Source organism: Gasterosteus aculeatus, chromosome 12 (genome assembly GCF_964276395.1).
Source record: "Gasterosteus aculeatus chromosome 12, fGasAcu3.hap1.1, whole genome shotgun sequence".
Lineage (NCBI taxonomy): Eukaryota > Metazoa > Chordata > Actinopteri > Perciformes > Gasterosteidae > Gasterosteus > Gasterosteus aculeatus.
Genome location: NC_135700.1, coordinates 21,752,087 through 21,773,273, shown reverse-complemented (window position 1 = coordinate 21,773,273; position 21,187 = coordinate 21,752,087). Strand labels below are relative to the sequence as shown.

Below are 21,187 nucleotides of genomic sequence, written 5' to 3'. Positions count from 1 at the left end.
TTCTCAGGTGGCCCGAAATAAAAAACGTGCTGCTTTTCAGCGGTGGGGGTCGTTTCTGAGACGGAGAGGACAGAAAGGTCAAGCAGCGGGGGGAGGTGACTGGTCTTGATATATGACTGTACCAATCCCCTTCATGTCCATTTACTTACCTACTCACAGCTCCACGCTGTGATTCTCCTAAACATGTGATTTCACTACTAACGGCACTAATCACCAGCCCCCCCCTCCGCCATTAAACGTTGTGCAGCTCAAACAAACTACCTGCCAAGCGCAAAGTGGAGGAGAGACATTTATTCAATTATGACTATAATGGCTGCTTTACATTGGACGGTTGGCAGGAAAATGGACTCCATCGGGAGACCTTTACAGCCCCTGTGGCTGCATGTGTGCTCAAGAGTTACACCTCAGCTCTTCTCCTGCCCAGGCTTCCGACTGCGGGTCAAAGGTCACAGCGAAGCCACACCTGGGACATCGCTGGAGGAACCTGCGTGGTTTAGAAATAAGCCCACACAGATCGTATGTACATGTCAAGCCTAGGACGTCAATGGCATATGCACGGGCTGCTGGGAGTTGTCAAAGACTATGTCATGCAGCTTTATTCATTATTTGTACTCTCATTTTCACAAATAGCAGTTGGAGACATGAGATACAATCAGGATCAAATGAGCTTCCATCTTTAAATACTATAAATAAAAAAGCCATGAATCAGTTACAAAAAAAAAAAAGCAGCGTTTGTCATCCGAGAAGAAATAAACAACAACGCCTCAGCCACTCATAACTAACTATAGATCTGTCATTTAGCCGCATGGGTTTCTAAAAACAATGTTCTTTTATTGCTGTAATTTGCATGATCTAAATAGGAGCATTTCCCTTTTCAAGATGTCGACATGTGTACGCTCCGTGCTGCAGTGCAGCAACGCTGTTCCCGCTGTGGCTGTCTGACTCCCCACCCGCGGTGCTCGCTGTCACTGCGGTAGACTATGCAGAGGTCATGTGATTATACTCTATTTTGTCTCCCCCCTCCCCCCACCTCCCCCACCTTGCTGTCTTTGCCTCCCTCACCTTTCCCCACTTGTCAGCAGCTCAGCAGCAGTGACGACTACTTTGGGACCTGTGGGAGTTTCACGCGGGGAACATCGGGAGCAACAATGCCAATTAGAGCAGCGGGCGCGCTCGCGGACACATTTGCAGTCGTCCACCGCTAATTATGAAGAGACATTCACCGGTCAACATATTGTACGGAATGATTAACGGAGCTCCTCTATTGCCAAGGTGCACGATTCAATTCGAGTAATAGCTACGCTTTACAACACAGAGCGCAGCCATTCAATTTTCAGAAATTGCCTGCCTGGGTCTGAGGGAGGAAAATACAAGCCGTCTCATTCAGCGTCACCGGGTGCAGTTTTATCTCGTTTAATCAGCTGGACCGTTAACTTTTCGCTCTCCCACTGCAGTGTTGGAGCTGTAACATACCGCTGCTTGTTCACATTAATGCTCTTATTTTGGAAGCCTCCACAGCAAACGCAATGCATTTGTCGCCCAGATTAGCGCCTCAAAAAACAACAACAGGAAAAGCCTTTTTTATTTATGCATTCGAACATTACACGGAGTAACGGAACCTTTTAAAAGGATAAATACATTTGTGACCAAAAAATAAAAACATGCATCCCCAAAAATGTCCATTATTGTACGATAATCTGATTTTTTTTAAATAAATGACCATGCCATGTAGGATATATTTTCGCCAGGCTCCAAGTGTGTGGCTTGAAACGATGGCTCAATTATTATCTGATGTCTTAATTAACAGAACATATGTAAAACAGACAAAGTAGCTGCTTGACACGTGTTGGCCGCCCCCAGATTTCCAGCACCTGTCATATTAAACTACATCTGCGGTCTAACAGAGGTGTTACCAAGTCGACCGGGACCAAAATCTTAAGAATTATAACTTTAAAGTGGGATTAACAGTGGCACTCGGCTTTGCCAAATCCCTTGGCAGCCATCTCCTGCACAGTGGGAGGAACATCAATAAAAGCCTGTTGGACACGGAGGGTCTTGCGGGGAATACGAGGTACAGCAGCGGCACATTAACCAGGCTCATTACTTCATCCGTAGCCAGTAAAATAGCACTGCTCCACTTTTACACTGCTCCCCTTCGCCTTCACAGGCGCGTAGGTGCGCGCGAGCGATACAGAAGAGCGACGCAGGCAGGTGTGGAGCGACTCGGCCATCATTCGTGAGAATGGAGGCTGAAGCAAAAAAGGGAACCTTGAGATGTGGAAACGGCTTCATTACGGGAGGGATGGAGTGGTGAAAAGCGCCTCATAGTTGAGACGTTCCGCGTCTGACAACACAAGACATATTTTTGTTGACAGTCCACTTCAATAAGCTGCCAGACGACATCATTTCCTCTGATTTACTGACTGGATTGAACAAACGACATTGAATCGTGGGCTGTCGGGGTTTTAGCTCTGCCGGCTGTAAGCCGGTGAGAAGAGAAAATATATTAAAACGACTTAATGAACGGTGAAGAAAGCCACTAATGCCCCAAAAGCCGCGTCCGTCTAACTTAAAGATTACGAGTCAGGACGTTTGAAAACCGACAGCTTTGGTCTTGGAAAGTGAGACACAATATTTAGCTCTTTGGCAGCCTTCACGGACACCCTTCAGGAGAATAGTCTCAATCACAGCCTCTATTATTTGCTCTGCCAATATCTGTCGGCCACAATTTTCCACTAGTTGAGCGTGAGACATGTCCTTTACTCCGCTGCGCGTCGAGCCTAACAGCACCCCCGAACTGTTATTATTAATGATGAAGTACTGCCTCAAGTACCTTACTGCTTTTATAATACGGTTACCAGCGGAATTATGAATAGTAAGTAAATAACTGCCTCTCAGCACAAATTAGCATTAGCCAGCAAACGTTGTGTATCGCATTTCGGTAGTTGAGAGGAAAATAGTCCCCGTATGTGCTTGTAAACAGCATTGGGTCTCCTTGCCAGATCGCGCACCATCTCATTCATTCATGACGGCCACCTGAATTGTCCGTTTGCGAAAGCTCGCATCGCCCCAAACCGATCATTTGTGGTGTTTTCGGTCTTTTTCGCCACCGAGCTAAAAACTGAAATGTCAACTAACGGTCGCGCAAAAATCTAACGTGTTACTTTGAGTGCGCAGTGATATGAAACGATCGGGTCAATGGGAACAGGTACTGTTCACCCCCCCCCCCCCCCCCCCGTGACTCACTCTCAACCAATCAGAACGCTGGATTTCATGTACCCGTATGACAAATTACATTACGTGTCGTTTAGCTGACGCTTTTATCCAAAAGTGCATTTCATAAAGGATACAAACTCAAAAGAACAAGAAAGTGCAATTTCATTAAATATGCCGGTTTACAACTTGCTACAGACAAAAGCCATTACAAGTAAAATTTAAGTGCTACAATTTGTTAGTGTTTTTAGTCGAGAATCCATTTAACTCTGATTAAAAACCTATTTGCTATGCGACTGTGTTGTAGTTTAGCGCTGAATGTTTGGGGCTTTTATTGTGAAAGGTGCTAATGTAGAGTAACATGGTGTTGGTGTTTGACAGTGAAAGCACTACGTGACCAACGGGGCGTAGAAAACAGCGGCTTGGTCGGGGCTCCTTGTGTGTGTGAGACGGTAGGCGGAGCGTCAACGTTTCGGGTAAAGCTGCGGTATTTGAAGCGTTGAGAAGGGTCACGGTGAAGGAGGATGATGGTGTATGTTTGTGCTGAATACCTCTTGCTTTTTCTCTTTCTTCATTTGTTTATCTATTCTCTTTTCTGATGTCTCGGTCTGCTTGTGTGTCGGGCTGGCAGTCTTTTTGAGGGCGGCACGTCGTGCGCAGTCTGAAGATAAAATGATTGGAAGAAAGCGTGATTCAGAATGTTCTCGGATGACAAAGAACCCACGATGAGTCTCGGTGCTCACGCGTGCTCCAAGACGCATGTTAGTGGTCTGAAGGTTAACACTGATGGGTTGTTAGAAATGGACCTTTGTACGATATCCACTTTGAACTGAATCCATAATATCATGTTAAACAAAAGTCTACTAATCCATTGGTGTCATTTGAACCGTCCTCCAGATTCGGCTGCTGTCCGTGGTGCTGATCAGTAGGTGCCAACAGAAAATGTCTCCGGTGGTCTTCAGACTCAACCGGTTAGCTGGAGCAAACAATCCAAAGCACACAAAGCGCAACAAGGGTGAATAAAGCGTTAACAAAATGCATAATAATGAACATGAGACAACCTTTACTTTGTGAATACAGATTTTGCTTTACTAATAATTATGTGGTCATAATAATTGGTCCGATTCTCAGCTACAGCCCGTTTCCTGAGATTGGATATTATTAATTCCAGCTCATTTAAATGCGAATCTTCTTCCTCTGCACAGAGCGAGCTACTGGTCAGCACTTTCATAATTGCAGCAAACTGTGTTTGCTTTTGCTACGCTGCTATAAATATGTGCCTGCCCACATGCAGCTACAGTTATAGTGGATGAATCCAAGTCAAGAGAAATTCGTAACCATGCTGCGAGACCGTTCAAATTTGACCGGAAAAGAAAAAGCTCCATCTACACCTTCACATGTAGTGTTACAGAACAGATTGTCAGAGATCCGGGGGACAAGGGTGCAAAATCACGTGCTTAGCCGAGACCTCTCTGCAGTATATAGTCATCAGATCACATCACAGTGGCCTCAGAGAGTCCCAGTGAGTGAGTGAACTACTGAGTACAGTAAAAGATCAAGATGTTCATGTAGCAAAGGAAGCCTCGAAGAAAATGGATTCACAGGACTACATTTCATGCATGGCGCTTTTGATAATTGTTAATTGGATTTAAGGTGAAATTTGCATTTCTATAATTATTTCTCCCTTTTGTCATAAAGCACAACATGACATCCCTCTTATCACAGGACCTGATTACAAATGGCGTGTGATTCCTAAATAAGCCGTTCTGCATGCACATAAACATGAAGGGTTTTTGTTCAAATTCACAACTCCAACAACCGGTTCACTGCGACCGGAGTTTCATGGTTCTCCTCAAAACTGAAGCAAAGGTCTGCATGTGAAAATGAGAACCGGTTCATGAGCTCTGAGAAACGGGGCAGAATAAGAAAGACATTTCTTTTAATGCATTGTTTTTTAAGTGACAAACACAGTGTGCTCTGTCTTTTTTTTATTTTCCCCACCCCCGAACCTTTAGAGGAGCTTTGAGATTAAATATTCATTCGAATGGGGCATTTAATCTGCATGAGAAATGTAGGTTTAATACAGACGACAATAAAGCCGCCTGCCTTTACCTTTACATGGTGATGCTATATGTTGCTCACAGCGGTTTAAAACTGTGAGAAAACCTTCATTAAGTCCTTGCGGTCATCCGAAGGCGGCATAACCGATACGTTGAATCGAAAAATAACAATGAAGCCTATATTTAACATGCTGGTTTTTGTCTGAATTAAGACGTTTGGGGAGGTTTATCCAAAGACTAAAATTTCCAGTTGGATGTACTTCAAGCTCGAGGACATCATTAGGGCTTGTTATTGCAAAATAGGCTGATGCAACAGGCATGGGCAAAAATATGAACGAAGCTTTACCTCGAGATTACATTGGATCTACATTAATGCCGAGGCTACGAAATTTATTTTCAAGCTGCGGCAGAGACGGAGAGACAATTAGTCGGTCCGTCACTTATTGACCAATTGTCGCTTATTGGCTTAATTATTTTTGGCAACTATATGGATAACCACATATAAAATGATATAACTCAACCACCAGGAGGATATATTTGGTTGTGCGAGAGGATAGTGCTGTGCCGGGGTTCTTCCTCAGCCTCCTCTTCTCCCGACTTCAGTGGCAGCACTGCTGTGTCTTCAGACAGCTGTCACCGCAGCGCTGCGGCATCTACTTGCAAAAGGGCATCTGTCAGTCTGTCTCATGCTACGAAGGAACGGAACCGTTCCAGCTCCCCTCAAACCGGCGCTCTGCAAACCCTCAGCGAGGGGGCATTATGCTGCGAGATTGAAGTCGATACTCCGAGTGGTTGTTTAATCTGGTCTTTGTCTTCTCTCAGTCGAAATGAAACCCCTTCTGGACGGCATGTGGGCAGTATTGAATCTGAAAACATGTACGTTCTAAACACTGTGGCAATGCGGGATGCAAAACAACAACCCAAAAGTCAAACTAATGGAGAATAACTAGAGCACCTCCACGGAAAAAGCCGAGGAAACTATTGCCTGAAACTAGAGCACATCCTAATAAGATGGCAGATGTATCATGTTTAATGGATAAAATGACCCAAATTCCTTTACCCCCAGCTTGGGGAAGGGGACAGGACCGGTTCTACCTGCGGTACGCAGATGAGCATTCACCCGATTCCCAAAAGAACGGTAACCTCCTTCCTCTCCTGCCTCAGATATTTGTAACAACTTCACCTCATAAGACACGAATACAGTAGCTGCAGAAAAAATGGGGTCTAGTATAAGCTTGCGATTGCATGTGTGTGCTCCCCCCTGCGTCTCCCCCCCTCTCCTCCTCCTCCTCCTCACTGCCCGCGGGGGCCGGGGCGTCTACCGGCCCCCGCGGGGGTTGGACCCCGTTGAGCTGAACGCGGGGCGGCTTCCGGTAACGACGCACTCGATCACAACTAAAAACAAGGCAGCAGTGAACAGCAGACCCCAACAAGGCTGTCAGCCTGAAATCTGCCCCTTAAAAGAGAGTCAAACACTCGAGCGGCTGAAGGACGGAGGCTCACGCAGGGTCTCACGGCGGGCGAAAGGAGGTCCTCTCCCTGATTATGACCGCCACAACTCGCTAAAGGCAGAGCAGGAACGCGGCGAAAGACAAATCGACAAAACGGCGGGCGACATCATTGCACCGCCGTGCCCAGTTTGAAACCGCCGTCATCCTCCAGCCAAGGGTATTGTACCTTTGTGCAGGACTTCCAAGCACTGGCTGTGTTTAGTGCCGATTCATAGAGGCGCACCAATCGATGGGCTGCACATGGAATTGGCCAATTTCCAGCAAATTGAGGGTCAATTGAAGTGAATTCGTGGTTCATAATCAGCCCGTCCAGACACTCCATCTAGTCCCAGAGTTCCATCCCACGATCCGTCTCCCCATCTCTCCTCTCGTTCTTGCCATCAACAGCGCCGAAAGGACAAAACTAGATCAGAACGCACTGTTCACGTAGGCCGCACAGCCACCAGATTCATTCAAATAGTAATTACCAGTTCTCCCTTTAAATCAATGTCCGGTGAAAGGGCAACCTGACGGAAAATAATGGGAATCAACAGTTGAATCAGTGACACGGCAGCAACAGTCAGATGGTCAGTGTGTGTGTGTGTGCTGATTAACTCGCATCTGGAGCACATTACAGAAGATAAATTGGGGTAAGAAAGGCTCCCACCACTTTCATTGACATTTAAAATGTCCCTTCATTAGGCTGGCTGAGGCAGGAAGACTAATTACACGAAGGGACCTGAATGAGCTGCTGCAGCTGAACTGCAGCCACCGATATCGGTCTGAGCGCGGTTCATTCCGCGCGAGCTGCCCCATCGATAAGGGGACCCCCGCGGGCCGCATAGCATTTTCTCTGTGCTTTCATAGTGCGGATGTGACAAAAAGGGCCCTTTCGGTTCGGAGACGACCACTGCTGGCTGCTCGGGCCAAAACGCTCGCCAAGGACGAGCTAAAAGGTTGCCGAGGTAACACGAAGCATAATGTGGCATTATTAACCCGAATGCGTGTGCGGCGCACTGCTCTTAGATGGGGGCTCAAATGATCGGGTAATGAAATAATGGGTGCTGGCTGCTCTGCTGAACAACGCCGGCCCGGAAACCTTCGCAGGAAATTAAAAACGCTGCACCTGAATTGCTCAGGTTGGTCGAACGTTTCTATTCCTTCCAGCGCGGCTCAACTATGACTCCGACCCGCCCACGCGTACCGCCACATCTAAATGAAATACACCAGAGGGGACACGGGCGCTCTTATTCCACAGCTGGTCCGTGGCAGGGCTATCCGTTATGTGCGCCAGCGCTGAAAAATGGAGCAGTTGGTGTTATGCTCCGGTATGAGACACGAAGGTGCGTCATGCGTCCACAAAAGACGCGTGCGATACGTTTAGCGCCAACTGCTACTTCGTCGTTACTCCAGTGTTCCGCTCAAGTGTAACAGCCCTGTTCTCGTCTTCATGATCGTTTCGACCAGGCTGACGAGCAGGTGAAGAGAAAGGAAAAAGGAATGTTCCCTCCACCTCGCTGGCCTCATTAATGAGCGAAGCAGGATGTCGTTTTATGGCTGCTGGACACAAAAGCAGTAGGAGCCGAATCATTAGGAGATCTTTGAGGCGGAGGCCTCCCGATGGCTCCCCTCCTTCATTAGCCAAGTGTGTTATTAAACAGGCGTGTTTCACAGCCCACGTCTGGACTGTGAAACGGGTCCGCTCTCCTCAGCCGCACCACATCATTTAGAATACATAATGTTGATCTTCATAATGCAGGGGCCTTAAAGGGGGCAGTAAAGGGGCTAATGTATTTCAGACGAGTGCAAGGCTCATCGAGTCATCAGTCCGCTACCTGACAGCCACATTAACAGCACTGCGGAACAGTAGAATGAGCACAATGGAGAAAACAATACGCATGAAGTGCAGCATGGATGAAAAAGAAAAAACACAATCCAAGTCAGAAACAGGGATTGTGAAATTGAATAAACATGATAACATAGCGGTGCTCCAGGGCACGCGCCTTTGACCTCGTTGTGCTTGTTGTGCGGTGTCTCTTTGTGATTATTTTGTGTCTCTCTGTAGTTGTTTTCCTCACTTATGTCGTCTTCTCTCAGTTAATTATTGTGTGTGGATGTTTTCCCTTATTGTTCAGTCATCCATCCATAATCTGAGCTGCTAAAAGCAAACCAAGAAAGGCAAAAGGTCACATGAAATCTGGAATAATATCTTTACACAGATGTTAAAAATGTTATTCCCCGTTTGTGTCCATGTTACAACATTTTATAAACGGCACTCAACACTAATAGTCTGCAGTTTTGGACTTAATTGTGACGTTATTCAACGCAACCACCGTGAGAGAGAAGGAGAAATGATGAAAGAGGCGACGGGGAGAGGTGAAATGTGTAAAAGAGGTTTTTAATTCAAGCGATTTGTGCCACAGCTGAAAGACAGACGGCAGCAATGTGATTTGTAACAATGTGTTGGAAGTGGCAATGAGCTGAGGCTCAGGAGAAAAACAAGAATAAAGAAAGGGTGGCTTGTGGCAGTTCATTCCTAAAGAAACCAATAAGTGTCCCTCTTTCAGCCGCAAAAGAATTAATGCAGAAAAAATGCATTTGATATCCCTGGATGATTATGGGCCAAAGGAGATGAATAATGTAGATCAGACATCTGGTGATCGCAGGCCACGTAAACGCCTCTTTATTACCGCGTCCTCATGCTGTCCGAGCATCTGCTCCTCCATTACGGAGGAATCGCGTCTCCGCTGGCCTCCATCAGTCAGCGTCAAATCGCCCATCAGATTGGTTGAGAAAACCCTGTCGCGTACTGGAGAGAACGTCCGACGCGCGTGAAGAATTTGAATTGCGCTCACTTTCAGTGATTGTAACCAATTACCGTTTTAGCGGTAAACCGTTAGCTTGTTAGAGACGACGTACCTCGGTGACACCAAACGGATCTATTTTAATAATTCCCCCTGCACGCCTTCTGTCGCTCGGTAACCGCGCATAATGCGCTTTGTGTGTATGAATGCATCATCCCTGCTGGGTATTTCTGTCACAGGTAATGTGGACTGTGGACTAATCCGTCTAAAAGCATGACCCGAGGATGAGCCCGGCGACTGGATGCCGTCGTCGCCATGACAACCCGGATATTCGATCCGCTTAGCGGCTGAAAGCTAAGGAGGAAGCGAGTAACATTTTACACATTTACATTGTCCCCAGAGGAGGAACCCTTTTCATTGCGTGTATGTTTTATGGACAGTGGCCACGGGCACTTCGCGCAGGTTCTAATTAGCGCATTTCACAGCTTGCTGAGCACATTTAAAAAGCACGAAGAGGTTTTTATTGTAATGACCCTGTAACCTTTCCTCCAGCATTACCCCCCCAGGACAAAATACATCTATTCAATACCCACTGCTATGCCGAGGCTCTGACGGGGGCTATTTTAGTACCGCGGGTGCTCGCGGGGCTGCAGATTTGAGGTCTCAGTGAAAAACATATTCCTGGTGGTCCTCTGGGGGGGAAGAGAGGCCCGGCAGGCAGAGAACAGAAAGGGGGAATAAGGGGCGGATGCGTGGGGGCTCGAGAGGGGGGGGGGGGGGTTTGCCTTTGTCTCCGGCCCATTTTCGTCGACCACGAGGAAAGGAGTTCAACGATAAGAAACCGGCTTTACTTTCAACCCAACCCTGCCTGAAGGTTGACCTTCAGGAGCACATCCCAAGAACACACATGCAGCACAGCCCGGATGGCCGAGTGAAAAGCAGCACAGGAGGGGCGAAGCGGCTGGAGGCGGGGCCTGAAGGGCGCCGAGGGCATCGGTAGCCCCCGCAAGGCGGCCTGCACGTGAAACGACCTTCACGTGGGTGCAGGTGACAGGCAGAGCCAATGTCATTACTGCCATTAGCTATTCAGGTGCGAAACAAAGAGCTGACTCGCGGTGGACGAGGGAGCGCGTTCTGGGTGTCTGCCACTAATTCAATTAGGAACATTTGGAGATTGAAATGACACACTACAGTTACGTGAGCGTGCGACCTTGTCCAGGGTTGGGAGTGGCAATGCTGGGGGTAAAATCACCCCCATGTGTGCGCACATCGAGGACAAATGACTTTCATCAAGTAGTTCCAATGAAATGCATTTGAAAATGGTGGGTGGAGGTACAGGACTGAGAAAGCCATTTTTCTGCCACTCCATCTGAAGGCAATGACATTTTGTATTCCATACATATATCACTTCCTAATGTTTGCTTAATCAAAGTGCTCCCAAAAATGCTGTGGAAGCAAAGAAGAAAATTCATCTTTTCACGTCGAAAGCTCTTTTCCACACAACTGAGGCAAAACTGAAATCCTAAAAGGTGGATTGAGGTGGAGAAGTAAACGTACTAAGAATTGAGTTCGTCACCCTGAATATTTGCGCTCCACATGGAGGAACTCACCAGAGTCTTCTGTGGCTCACTGGCAAAGAGATATTTTTGGAGTTGGTTAATAATTAAAATTCCTAATATACCTAATATAGTAATTACATTATGTAGTTGGTTGACTTTAAAGAGCTTTCAAGCTTAATGTACCTTCCCCACCCGACTTAATTAATACCGCTGTCACTTCACGGCAAGATGGATCAATTACATTTGAGGCCAGTTATGTTCCCACATAAAACATCTCCTTCAACTTGCGACCTTTTCTTTTTTTTCAAGGTGTTTCTCCACCATCGGAGGAAGTGAGACTCCTGATTTAATAATGATAAGGAACAGCGACAGGGAGGCCGGCTGTGCAAGACGCATGATAAAATATGCGTGGACAGACAGTTGTTTATATCAGCGATCAGTGATCGGGATCATTAATTAGAAGGAAAAAAGACGTTGTGCATCCAAATAACCTGAGCTGAAACGCATTGATCAACAAGAAGGAGAAACGTAATAACGGAGTATTATTAGATGACCGTTGGATAAGCAGTTCTGGGAGACCAGGCGAGTCTCAATGTCCAAGTGGGAAACTACGATGAGTAAGTGCAGATGCTGAAACACTGGGGTCGGGCTAACATCTGGACTCATCAGTGTGACGTTCCCTCTCCGGTCACTACGGAATAACTAGGGTTGATTTTGATGGTCAGAGGTTCAGGTTTTACAGTTCTAGTGGCGTTTAAAGGCTGAACGGCCAACCGCTGACTCCGCCCCCTCCAGGGCCGCGGCGCTGTGGGCCCGCGGGTCACGCGGCGGTGAGTGCTAGGGCCGACGGAACTCAAGACGGCGGTTTGAGGTGCCGCTGTTTGCTCTCTGGGTCGCGACCTACAACAGCCTGAAAAAACAATCACTTAGTTTCGAGCAATAAAAAAAAACACAGTTATGAATAAAATGTTTAATTTCTGCCGATGAATCGCCGTCATCATACAAGCTGGACCTTTAGGTTAACATTTACTGATCGATTTGACATTGTAGCCTCAACCCTTAAAACCCTTATTCATTCACTCATCTTTATATGAACTAGATTTCGGTCCGTTTGTGAACATTTCCGTGACAACAGCCACTGCAGACATTTGATCAAATGGAAATCTGATAAACACGGCCCCCGTGAGGCTGTCCTTTAGAGCAAGCTACAGATTTCCAGAAGATCCACTTAAACCGGTCGGTGAACAGCAGCACAGGCGGCACACAAGTGCAAAAGCATGTCGCGGTGGAACGGGGGCACCGGAGGGTTTATACTTATACCGGAGGATTGTGTCGCGTGACTCAAAGGACGAGATAGTAACACGCTCAGACCTCATCTCGGAAATCTCTGCAAAGGAGAATCTTCGGATCTACAACAATACGAATTTTAACTCCGCGGTGCACCGCTGACCCTTGACCTCCAGGTAGCGGCAGGAGTGCACAGCTGATCAGTGAGACTGCCACTATCATTTTCATTAAGCCTTTATTAATCCTTAAGGAGCCAAATGTGGATGAGCACAGACCGCAATCAAAGAAATAAATAAATAAATGCAGATTACATTACATTAAAATAGATATCCAAGAGTATATAAATGAGATGACAGTAGTTGTTTTAATAGCATTGAGTCAATTCTATGCTAAAAGTGTACAACTTTTTTATGAATTTATCTATCTATTATTATTCTGATTGTTGCTAACTATTTGCTTAGTCTATAAACTTTGAGAAATAAAAGCAAATATCCTTCCCCAGTTTATCTTTGCTATTTCACATTTGCTTTCATTAAATTCTTTGATTACCATTTCTTTTACTTTGAAATCGCCAGAGATAAGATCAAGATATCTCTGAAATAGTCGAGGACAGTGACCAAACAAACCACATGACATGTATGTATTGTTAAACAGGATTAGGGCTGCAACTAACAATTATTTTGATAAACGATTAATCGGCCGATTATTTCTTTGATTAATCAATGAATCGGATAAAAAAAACAGCATTAAAAAGCTTTCATTTCCCACCCTTTATTCTAAAACAGAACTGCAAATTCACATACAAAAATACTTCAGAAAGTACAGGTTGCTCCTTGAACATAATCATTTATAAAAAAGAAAAATACATCAGAAAATGTAACAGGATTTGTTTTACCGTCAGAACTTATTCTCTATACTACACTCACAAACTCGCACACTCACAACACACCCTCATGTTCACTTATTCGTACTATGAGCTGAATTTAAAAGGGCATTTGTAAATGAGGCTTCCTAGTTGATTTAATGGATCACCGTGTGTCTCCCTTTACAGGCGTAACATCAACTACTGTAAAATCCACCGTAGATGCGCACCAGACTACCGTATATGGCAGCATTAAAAAGTACGACACACAAATATATTTGTCAACAATAACAGATATGTGACAAAGCACGAAATACGTACAAGACAACCGATTGAATGATTGGACGACTACTCGAGCAGGTGTCTCATGTCAAGTCATGTGACTCAACAACTGGCGGCAGCGCCGGCTGCTCTTTCCTCCGCCTCGGCTCGGCGCCGCAACTCCTTGAGTGACGAATCGATAATGAAATCCGTTGCAAACGCTTTTAATAATCGGATTTCATCGATTCGTTGTTGCGGCCCTAAACAGGATCAATGGGGTTATTGGTGTGTCTGCTTTTTGGTGCATTGTCATTTTGCTACACTGCGACGGGGCCTTTTCCTTTTCACAAAGTAACCATGTTCATTGGCCCACCATCGATCCCAGATGAGGACGTATGAGGAAAGCGACACCTTGAGATTAAGTGCTCGTCCCCGGAGGTGAGAGTCCTTCAGACCAGATGGCAGAGAACTTCTAAACCGGTGCCCTGCAGAAAGCCGCTTGATTAGCTTCTTGTGAGGATTTAATAGACGGGCAGTTAAGAAGAGAACAGGTGAGCGATTCTGTTTCCTGCACGGTGTGAAGTATAGATCGCAGACAAACTGAGCCTTTGATTGATTAAATAATGACGACAACGACGTTGAGCAACAGGGCTCGCAGACATTTCATTGGGTCTGAATTCATTCCTACTCACGTAAGATGCATTCATTGGAATCAATGAAGTGCTGTTTAGTGCAAAAAACTGCTGCAGATGTAAACGGTAATGGAGCAATCAATTTTCTTTCCTCCTTCAACACTTCAGAGGAACGGGACAAATAAAGATTTTCCATTCCTTCTTTTTTTAAGCTTCGTCCTCGTACACAGTTGTCATCGAAGCCGAATCTACCTGGCGGGAGATCATCTAAGGGGAAAAGTACACTTGAGGTTGTCTAAATCGTCTAGATAAATGCATTTTTAATGTTTTTCTTGCGGAACATTGAAGACGAGGAAACACACTGACTCGAAACTCCGTTTGCAAATATTAGTAGAAAAGGAAACTGGCATCTGCCTTTCTTTGTAACTAATCTAAATCCATCTATATTCATCAGGATCCTCTGGGAAAGTCTTGATTGGTAATTCCGGACAAATTCCGCTCATTGTGTTGTTCATCAGCCGCGCAAAGGCACCGAATAACAGGCTTTATCTCCCGAGAACTATTAAAGAAAAACACGCATACTGAAAAGTCAGTATGAAATGAGAGTAGATGTAGTTTGCTTTAACGGGGCGTTATTGTGTCCTCTGCACATTTCTATGGAGGTTCCTGTAAACATCACATTCCTGTGACGATAAAGGACGCAGAGCTCATTGCCCTTTTAGTGAACGATCAAATGCTACGTAGGCCGAAACCGAATGAGTGCGGTTTGATGAACAGCTAAAACCGATGTTTTTCTTCTGTCCGGATGTTCCGATGCGAACGTTAGAATCGTGGTTATTATCGTCATTCAGACAAAATGTGGGTGAAAGCTAATCAAACTTTCCGCATGGGTCCCAACGCCCGTGTTGACACGGCTGCACCGACGTAATGCAAATTCTCGCTGTGTAAAAAAGGTCAAGCGGCGTTGTCATGGCAGCTGTTGTCTCAGTTTCATAATTGCACAACAAAAAGGGAAATGTTTGGCAGTGTTTTGAATCATATCCCGTTTGTAAGCTAATGCGGTGGAAAAAAAGATGAATCTGCCAGAGCTTGACTTGTTATTGTGCTGCGTGGATTAGAGGCACGTAGCGTGAAGGTTTAATGATGACTAAAGGTCCAGGCGGCTCCATTGTATTTCTGATTTGTCGTCTTCTTCCTCCTCAAAATACCAGACCCTGACTCGCTGCCGCGGCTGGAATTTAAATTAGTTTTGCTCGAACCAACACAACAGTCTCATTCCACTGCTGGAGAGTCTCGCCGTGGGTTCAGAGATAACGCCTGGGAGTAGGAGGGGGGGGGGGGGGGGGGGTCACGTCAGCCTAAAGTGCCGTGTGCTTTCTGGGATGGCGGGTATCATGAGCCGTGATTGCTACTTTGAAGGCAGGCGGTGTCAGCTGGTTGCGGCTGCGGGTCAAGGTGAAACGCACCCGGGGGGAGGAAACATGTGATTAGAGCCGAGAGCTGCGCCAGATGAGCCGGTTGAGATGTTTCTGCATCCACGGCGGGAGGCGGGAGGTAACCGCGGCGACGTCTTCATTTACACGCACATGCACTTTGAGCTGTGGACTAAAACAGCTCCTCTGCATAAAGATCTTCTGTCCACACGGCGACGCTTTACAATACATATGATAGTGGGTTTTATGGCAGTGTAAAATCAGCTCCTCTTCAAACAGCTTAGTATGACTCTTCAGGTTGGTATTGCTCAGTGAGATGATGAAGAGATGGTAGATCCTGGATCCCGACGGGACGGCGCAGGAAAAACAAAGAAACGGGCCGCAAACATGGCGATACATTGCCGCGGAAACAGCATAAATTACATAAAATGACGAGTGTTTCATTTTGTGTAATTATTATTGTAAAATGCAGCTTTCTCAAAGCTATTTCAACGCGAACTTAAGCGCCTTTCTCCCGTGAGGACATTCAAGCGCGCCTCGTGTTGCCGGGGAGATTTACCCTGCGCGCCTCATCTGATACTCCAGCTCCCGCCCCCCCGATACGATATCCCGTATACCATCCGCCTGACTGCATGTGACCAAAATCCATTCCATCTAACCAGGTCTTAATTATCAGGGCTCCCCCCCCCTCAAGCACTGTAAGCGAGTCAAAAGTTTTTATTCCAATTTCACTCCAATTACGTCTTGATCTTTTCTCCCCAATAACACGCAGATGCTCTCCCTCATCTTCGCTGCAGTCACCGCAACCGAATTTAATCGACAAACCGGCAACCTGATGGGAATAATGGGCGGAATCAATCTGAGAACAATCAATATGACAACGCGCACCCGCCCCCCTATGAATCATACAGCTCTTCATCGGCGAGACGGAGCGGCGCTCTGTTTCCACTCGAAAAGGTACGCTGCTGGTTTCACCGGCGGCGACGACGACGACCGGCAAGAACCTGGCGGCGCCTTCCGGGCTGTGGGGAGGCGGCGTGGGGATCGAGAGGTGTCGCCACAGCTGAAGTGCACCTTTATAGATCCGCTGTGACCGAGCGATCCCATCGGAAAAGGCCCTTCACCGCCCGATCGACCAGGCCACCGCGTCGTTCTTCCCTTCCACTTGATCACGGAACGGCGCGAGCTCGGGCACGCGTGGCACGAAAAGGTGTGCGTATGTGCGCGCTGGCGTGCGTTACCTGTTGCAGTCGACGTGCAGCAGCAGGTGCGTGGCGCTGACGGTGAGGGCGACCTTGTGCCACTGGCCGTCAGCCAGGCGGTAGGGGAAGGACTCGGAGCGCGGCTTGCCTTTGAAGCGGTAGTGGTAGCGGATCTCCTCCCTCACGCCGCTGCTCTCCAGCTCGAAGTAACTGGGGAGGAGGAGGAAGAGGAGGTCAGAGGGAGAGAAAAGAGGTCGCGCAGAGCAGGTTGGTGGGTTATATTCTTCGGGGGAGGCTATTGGGGAACAGAACAAGTCTTGTTTAAGAGCGGGTATCAGATTTGGTGCAAAGCCGTGATCAGAACCAGGAGTTGAAATGAGATCTACCTAAAGCAGTGGTTCTCAACTGGTCTGGCTCCGGGACGCACCATCACCCCTCAATGACAAGCCGCGACCCAAATCGAGGACCGTTCTCAACTTCTCAAACTTATTTAATGAAAATATGGTGCAGTTTGAACCTGAGATAGTGTGGAGACAGAATGCGTATGCCAACACAAAAACAAGTTTAATGAAAAAACAAAACAGCCAGCTGTTAATTCTAATTTTTATTTTCCCAGGCAAAGGCGACCCATTAAAAACGGGCCCGTGACCCACCAGTTGAGAATCACTGACCCTAAAGGATACGATACTGAACGTATCTTTCAGATTGGGTTTGCTAGTTAGAAAACAATCTGCTGACTTGAAACTGGCTCATTCTAGTACTTTTATACAAAATAGTACAATATAGTACAAAAAATCTCACAATGAAATTCATCATTCGACCAATCAGCTTGTCTTATAGACTAGTGTCCGACTGGCACTAAAGAGTCTAAAGTGGAAATGTTTCCTCCTCTGAAGGACATACAGACGACTGTCTGAAATCGTGGGGTATGTGGTGGGATATTTAGACACACAGTTGCATTAGAAAAACAGGTACATTTCTAACCACATTGGACCTTTATGATGGTTAATACGATGCTCTGAACATGTTTTGCATGAATTGGAGCCAAATGGACGGACTGTAAAGCCCAAATCAGGCAGACACACAAAATACAAGTATAATTTAATCTAGCAGAGATTCCCTTTGAAGCCAAAGTCAAGAACACCGCGATTAACGGATTTGACATTTTATTAAAAAGGCCGCTCTCATCCCGACCCCGAAAAACAGCGAAATAGAACCACAGAGAAACAACAGCGAGTCAATGTTTTATCAAACGGCCGTGTGTGAAAATATGTCTGACAGCTTGTCCAACCGAAGGGAAGCGAATAAAGATATTTCTGTTTCCAGGTGAGCTGCTGCTCGCTGGTTACGCAGCTGCAGCGCTTCTGCTTTCTCTCTCTTCGGCGTACCCCCGACTTCCTCTTCCCACGAGGAGCCACGTTCTTCTGGGGGATTTATCCGCCTCAGGAGGCCAAATGAACGTTATGCAGGCTGCGCTTTAGCTAAATAATGAAATAATTGTTCAACTTTGGAAAGTTGTGACTCATGGCTTATTGGGCATCATCACCTAGCCGATTCCAATATATTCAGACAGAGAAAACACTCACACAGGGATCAAGCCCATCCAATACCAAAGCTTAACATCTCTCATGTATATTTATGCTGAGGGATATCCAGAGAGGCATATTTTTCCAACTTTACTGCTCAGAAAATGAAGCAAACTAACACAAAAAGCGCACACTTGAGGATGAAATATCCAGATATATAAAACCACCTGCACAGGAGAAGTGGTGGCCTTTGCCTTTCAGCCCAACGGCATGAAGTGATGACGTCAGCACTGTAGTGCGGCCTGACTGCGAGTCCTGAGAGAAGGTTTCTCTCTGCTTCTATAATAGAACATTGTGTTCACCAACGAGTCCGATGGAGAAAACCAGCAGAGGAGCATTCAGACAGTCGGTGTGAACAAGCCAAACAGATGATCTAAACCCCTTCATTTAAACCAAGGGCTGTAGGAACTAGAAGACTAGTAACTAGAGAAAGTTCAACATATCAATATCTATGAATATATATCAGCCTTGGCAACATGATCATCTTGCTGAAATATCTATAAACCGACTGCTGTAACCAAGAGGAGAGAGAGAAGAGGAAGGATTTAGGGTTCAGAAAACAGAGTTCAAACCTTTCCACGGAGCTAATGACTAATCCCCCATCAGCCCCCCACGCAGAGGCCTTTGTCATCACCAAAACAATTATCACACAGCAGATTAACAAGCAACACAGGGAAGTGTTTTTCTACAACGTTAAATTGCGATTTCATTGCTTCGAGTCGCACTTGTATTTGTGGGTGAGAGAGAGAGAGAGAGAGACTCCTACAGCGTGTCCCCCCCCCCCTCCTTCTCCCTTCCCCCGTCTAAAGGAGACAAAGCGAGGAGGGAAGCGTACGCGAGAGCTCTTCAGATTCCACTCGAGAGGCCCGACATCACTGGACGAGCAGAGCGATTTCTCTGTAAAAACAATGAGCGTTATCACTATTTTGAAGGCGTTCTGATCACTGTGGATGCTTTTATAACCAGCTGAAAAACCTGAAAATGTTCACTTTCTTCACTATTGCGTGGACCCAACAGACCCTTAACGTGAGCATCAGGTTTCACAGAAAACTGAAGATCAAGTCAGCACCTCAAGGCAAACAGAAAATATCGACTAACAGTGTGTGAATGGAGCACAAAGCAGCAAAGAGTCAAATCGTAATGCGTCATTTAACCAAATAATTGCGAGGAAACAATGTGCAGCAGACGATGGATGATGGGACGCGGAGGGCTGAAAAAGGACACGCTGCTGGCGTCCTCCACCCTCGGACAGGACGCTGCACTCTGTGAGGCGCTCTGGGAGAAGCCGGTCAGGCTTTGTTTGGTCAATTACGTTGCATTTGGTCTGAGAATGTGGACTTGAGGAGGAGAGAGTCCCTGACCTGGACCGCGGCTTTATTCCCATCTGGTTCCTGCTAAACCAAACAACAATCGTCAAAGAAAAACACTCAACGCTGCAATTCTTTATATTAAACTGGCCCTGGTTTCTGCATCAGAGCCGGAGCTAAATGCAGATGGACACACTTTAATATGATGGATCAACATAAAACCAGCTGGGCTGCAGAAGGCGGCAAACGTCCACCTTCGTGGCCGCTCAATATTTGCGACGTCTTGCCAATTTTGTCCATTCCTTTTAAGATGAAGCTTAAAATAAAAAATGGTTTCCCGGAGAAATAAGTTCCCTGATAAGAGGCTCTTGAACTGATGGAAAAAATACTTTCAAAAGGAACGCTATCACTACAAAAGAGGAACCACTGGTATTTCACCCTATTTTCCCCTTTTGAAAATAGCTCCAGTTTCAGATTGAAAACGCTTCAAAAAAAAGAGCCAGCCGCTGAAAGGTCAGGCGACGTGACCACTGGGGTCAACGGGGCGTCCGCCCAAAAGGCCCCCCCCCGCCATCCACAGGCTCCGATTGTTGACTCGGTCAACATGGTGGAAAGCGGCGCGCAATTGTTATTCTCATGGTGAATTCTGGATTGGCGTCCACGTTAATGAAATCAGCTAAATGTTCAGCCGTGGCCTTGAAACATCGGCAGCGAGTCACATGACCCAATAACAACCGATCAATCTGCAGGTTTGGTTCCGTTCCATTCAACACGATGCGAAAATCCCCAAGCTCCAGCTGACCGGTGGAACAAACGCGGCGAGTTGCGGCGACCCAAACTGCGGAGTAATGAATGAACGTGCACAGCGGCGGGGTCGCAGGTCACCTGATGTGGACATCGCGGGGAGGGTTCGGGGGAAGAAGCCGCACGGCTGACAAGTGGTCTTCATCAAAAAACGAAACCGTCTGTGGGAGAAGGTTTTTTTTGGAGGGGGAATGAATGAATGGCTGCCCCGGGAGTGGTGGCGGGGAGGCCGTATATCCTCCCGTCCCTCCCCCCCCGCCCGCGGCGCCGCGCTGCTCCTTCTTTATGGAGGGCAGCTGACAGCCAATTATCTGCTCAACAGAAGGTCAACACTCGAGAGCTGGTCGGTGGAACGGGCGGAGAAAGGCGGTAAAGCAGAAGCGAGGATGGAGGAAGACGCGTCGATGCCTTTGGTTACTGTCCTGAACAACGGGGGGAGAAGGGGAGGGGGGGGCGTCACATGACTGAGTTTCTGCATCAGCCGATGGTCTCCTCACACCGGTTTCGTCCTTTATGGAGGAGGGGGGCAGCCGAAGCAATGTGAATACTGTTGGACAGGTGAGGCAGGTGTGCTGGTCCCAGGGGGCGGGTGGGGGGGCGGGCTCAGGAGGATCCTGTCATTCAAACCAACAGCAAACAGTGCCGGCGTGTTGGAGGTGTGAGGCATGGCGAGTGGAAGATTGCCTC

At 46.9% G+C, this 21,187-nt stretch overlaps 1 protein-coding gene across 1 annotated transcript in view; it reads right to left on the bottom strand.

Moving 5' to 3' along the window:
* The window catches only part of LOC120834739 (protein kinase C-binding protein NELL1-like), a 143,771-nt gene that overhangs the window by 95,319 nt on the left and 27,265 nt on the right, over nt 1-21,187 (bottom strand). Inside the window, exon 4 of the mRNA XM_040202963.2 lies at nt 16,843-17,013. Coding sequence (XP_040058897.2) covers nt 16,843-17,013 — 171 coding nt within the window. The remainder of the gene's footprint in view (nt 1-16,842; nt 17,014-21,187) is intronic.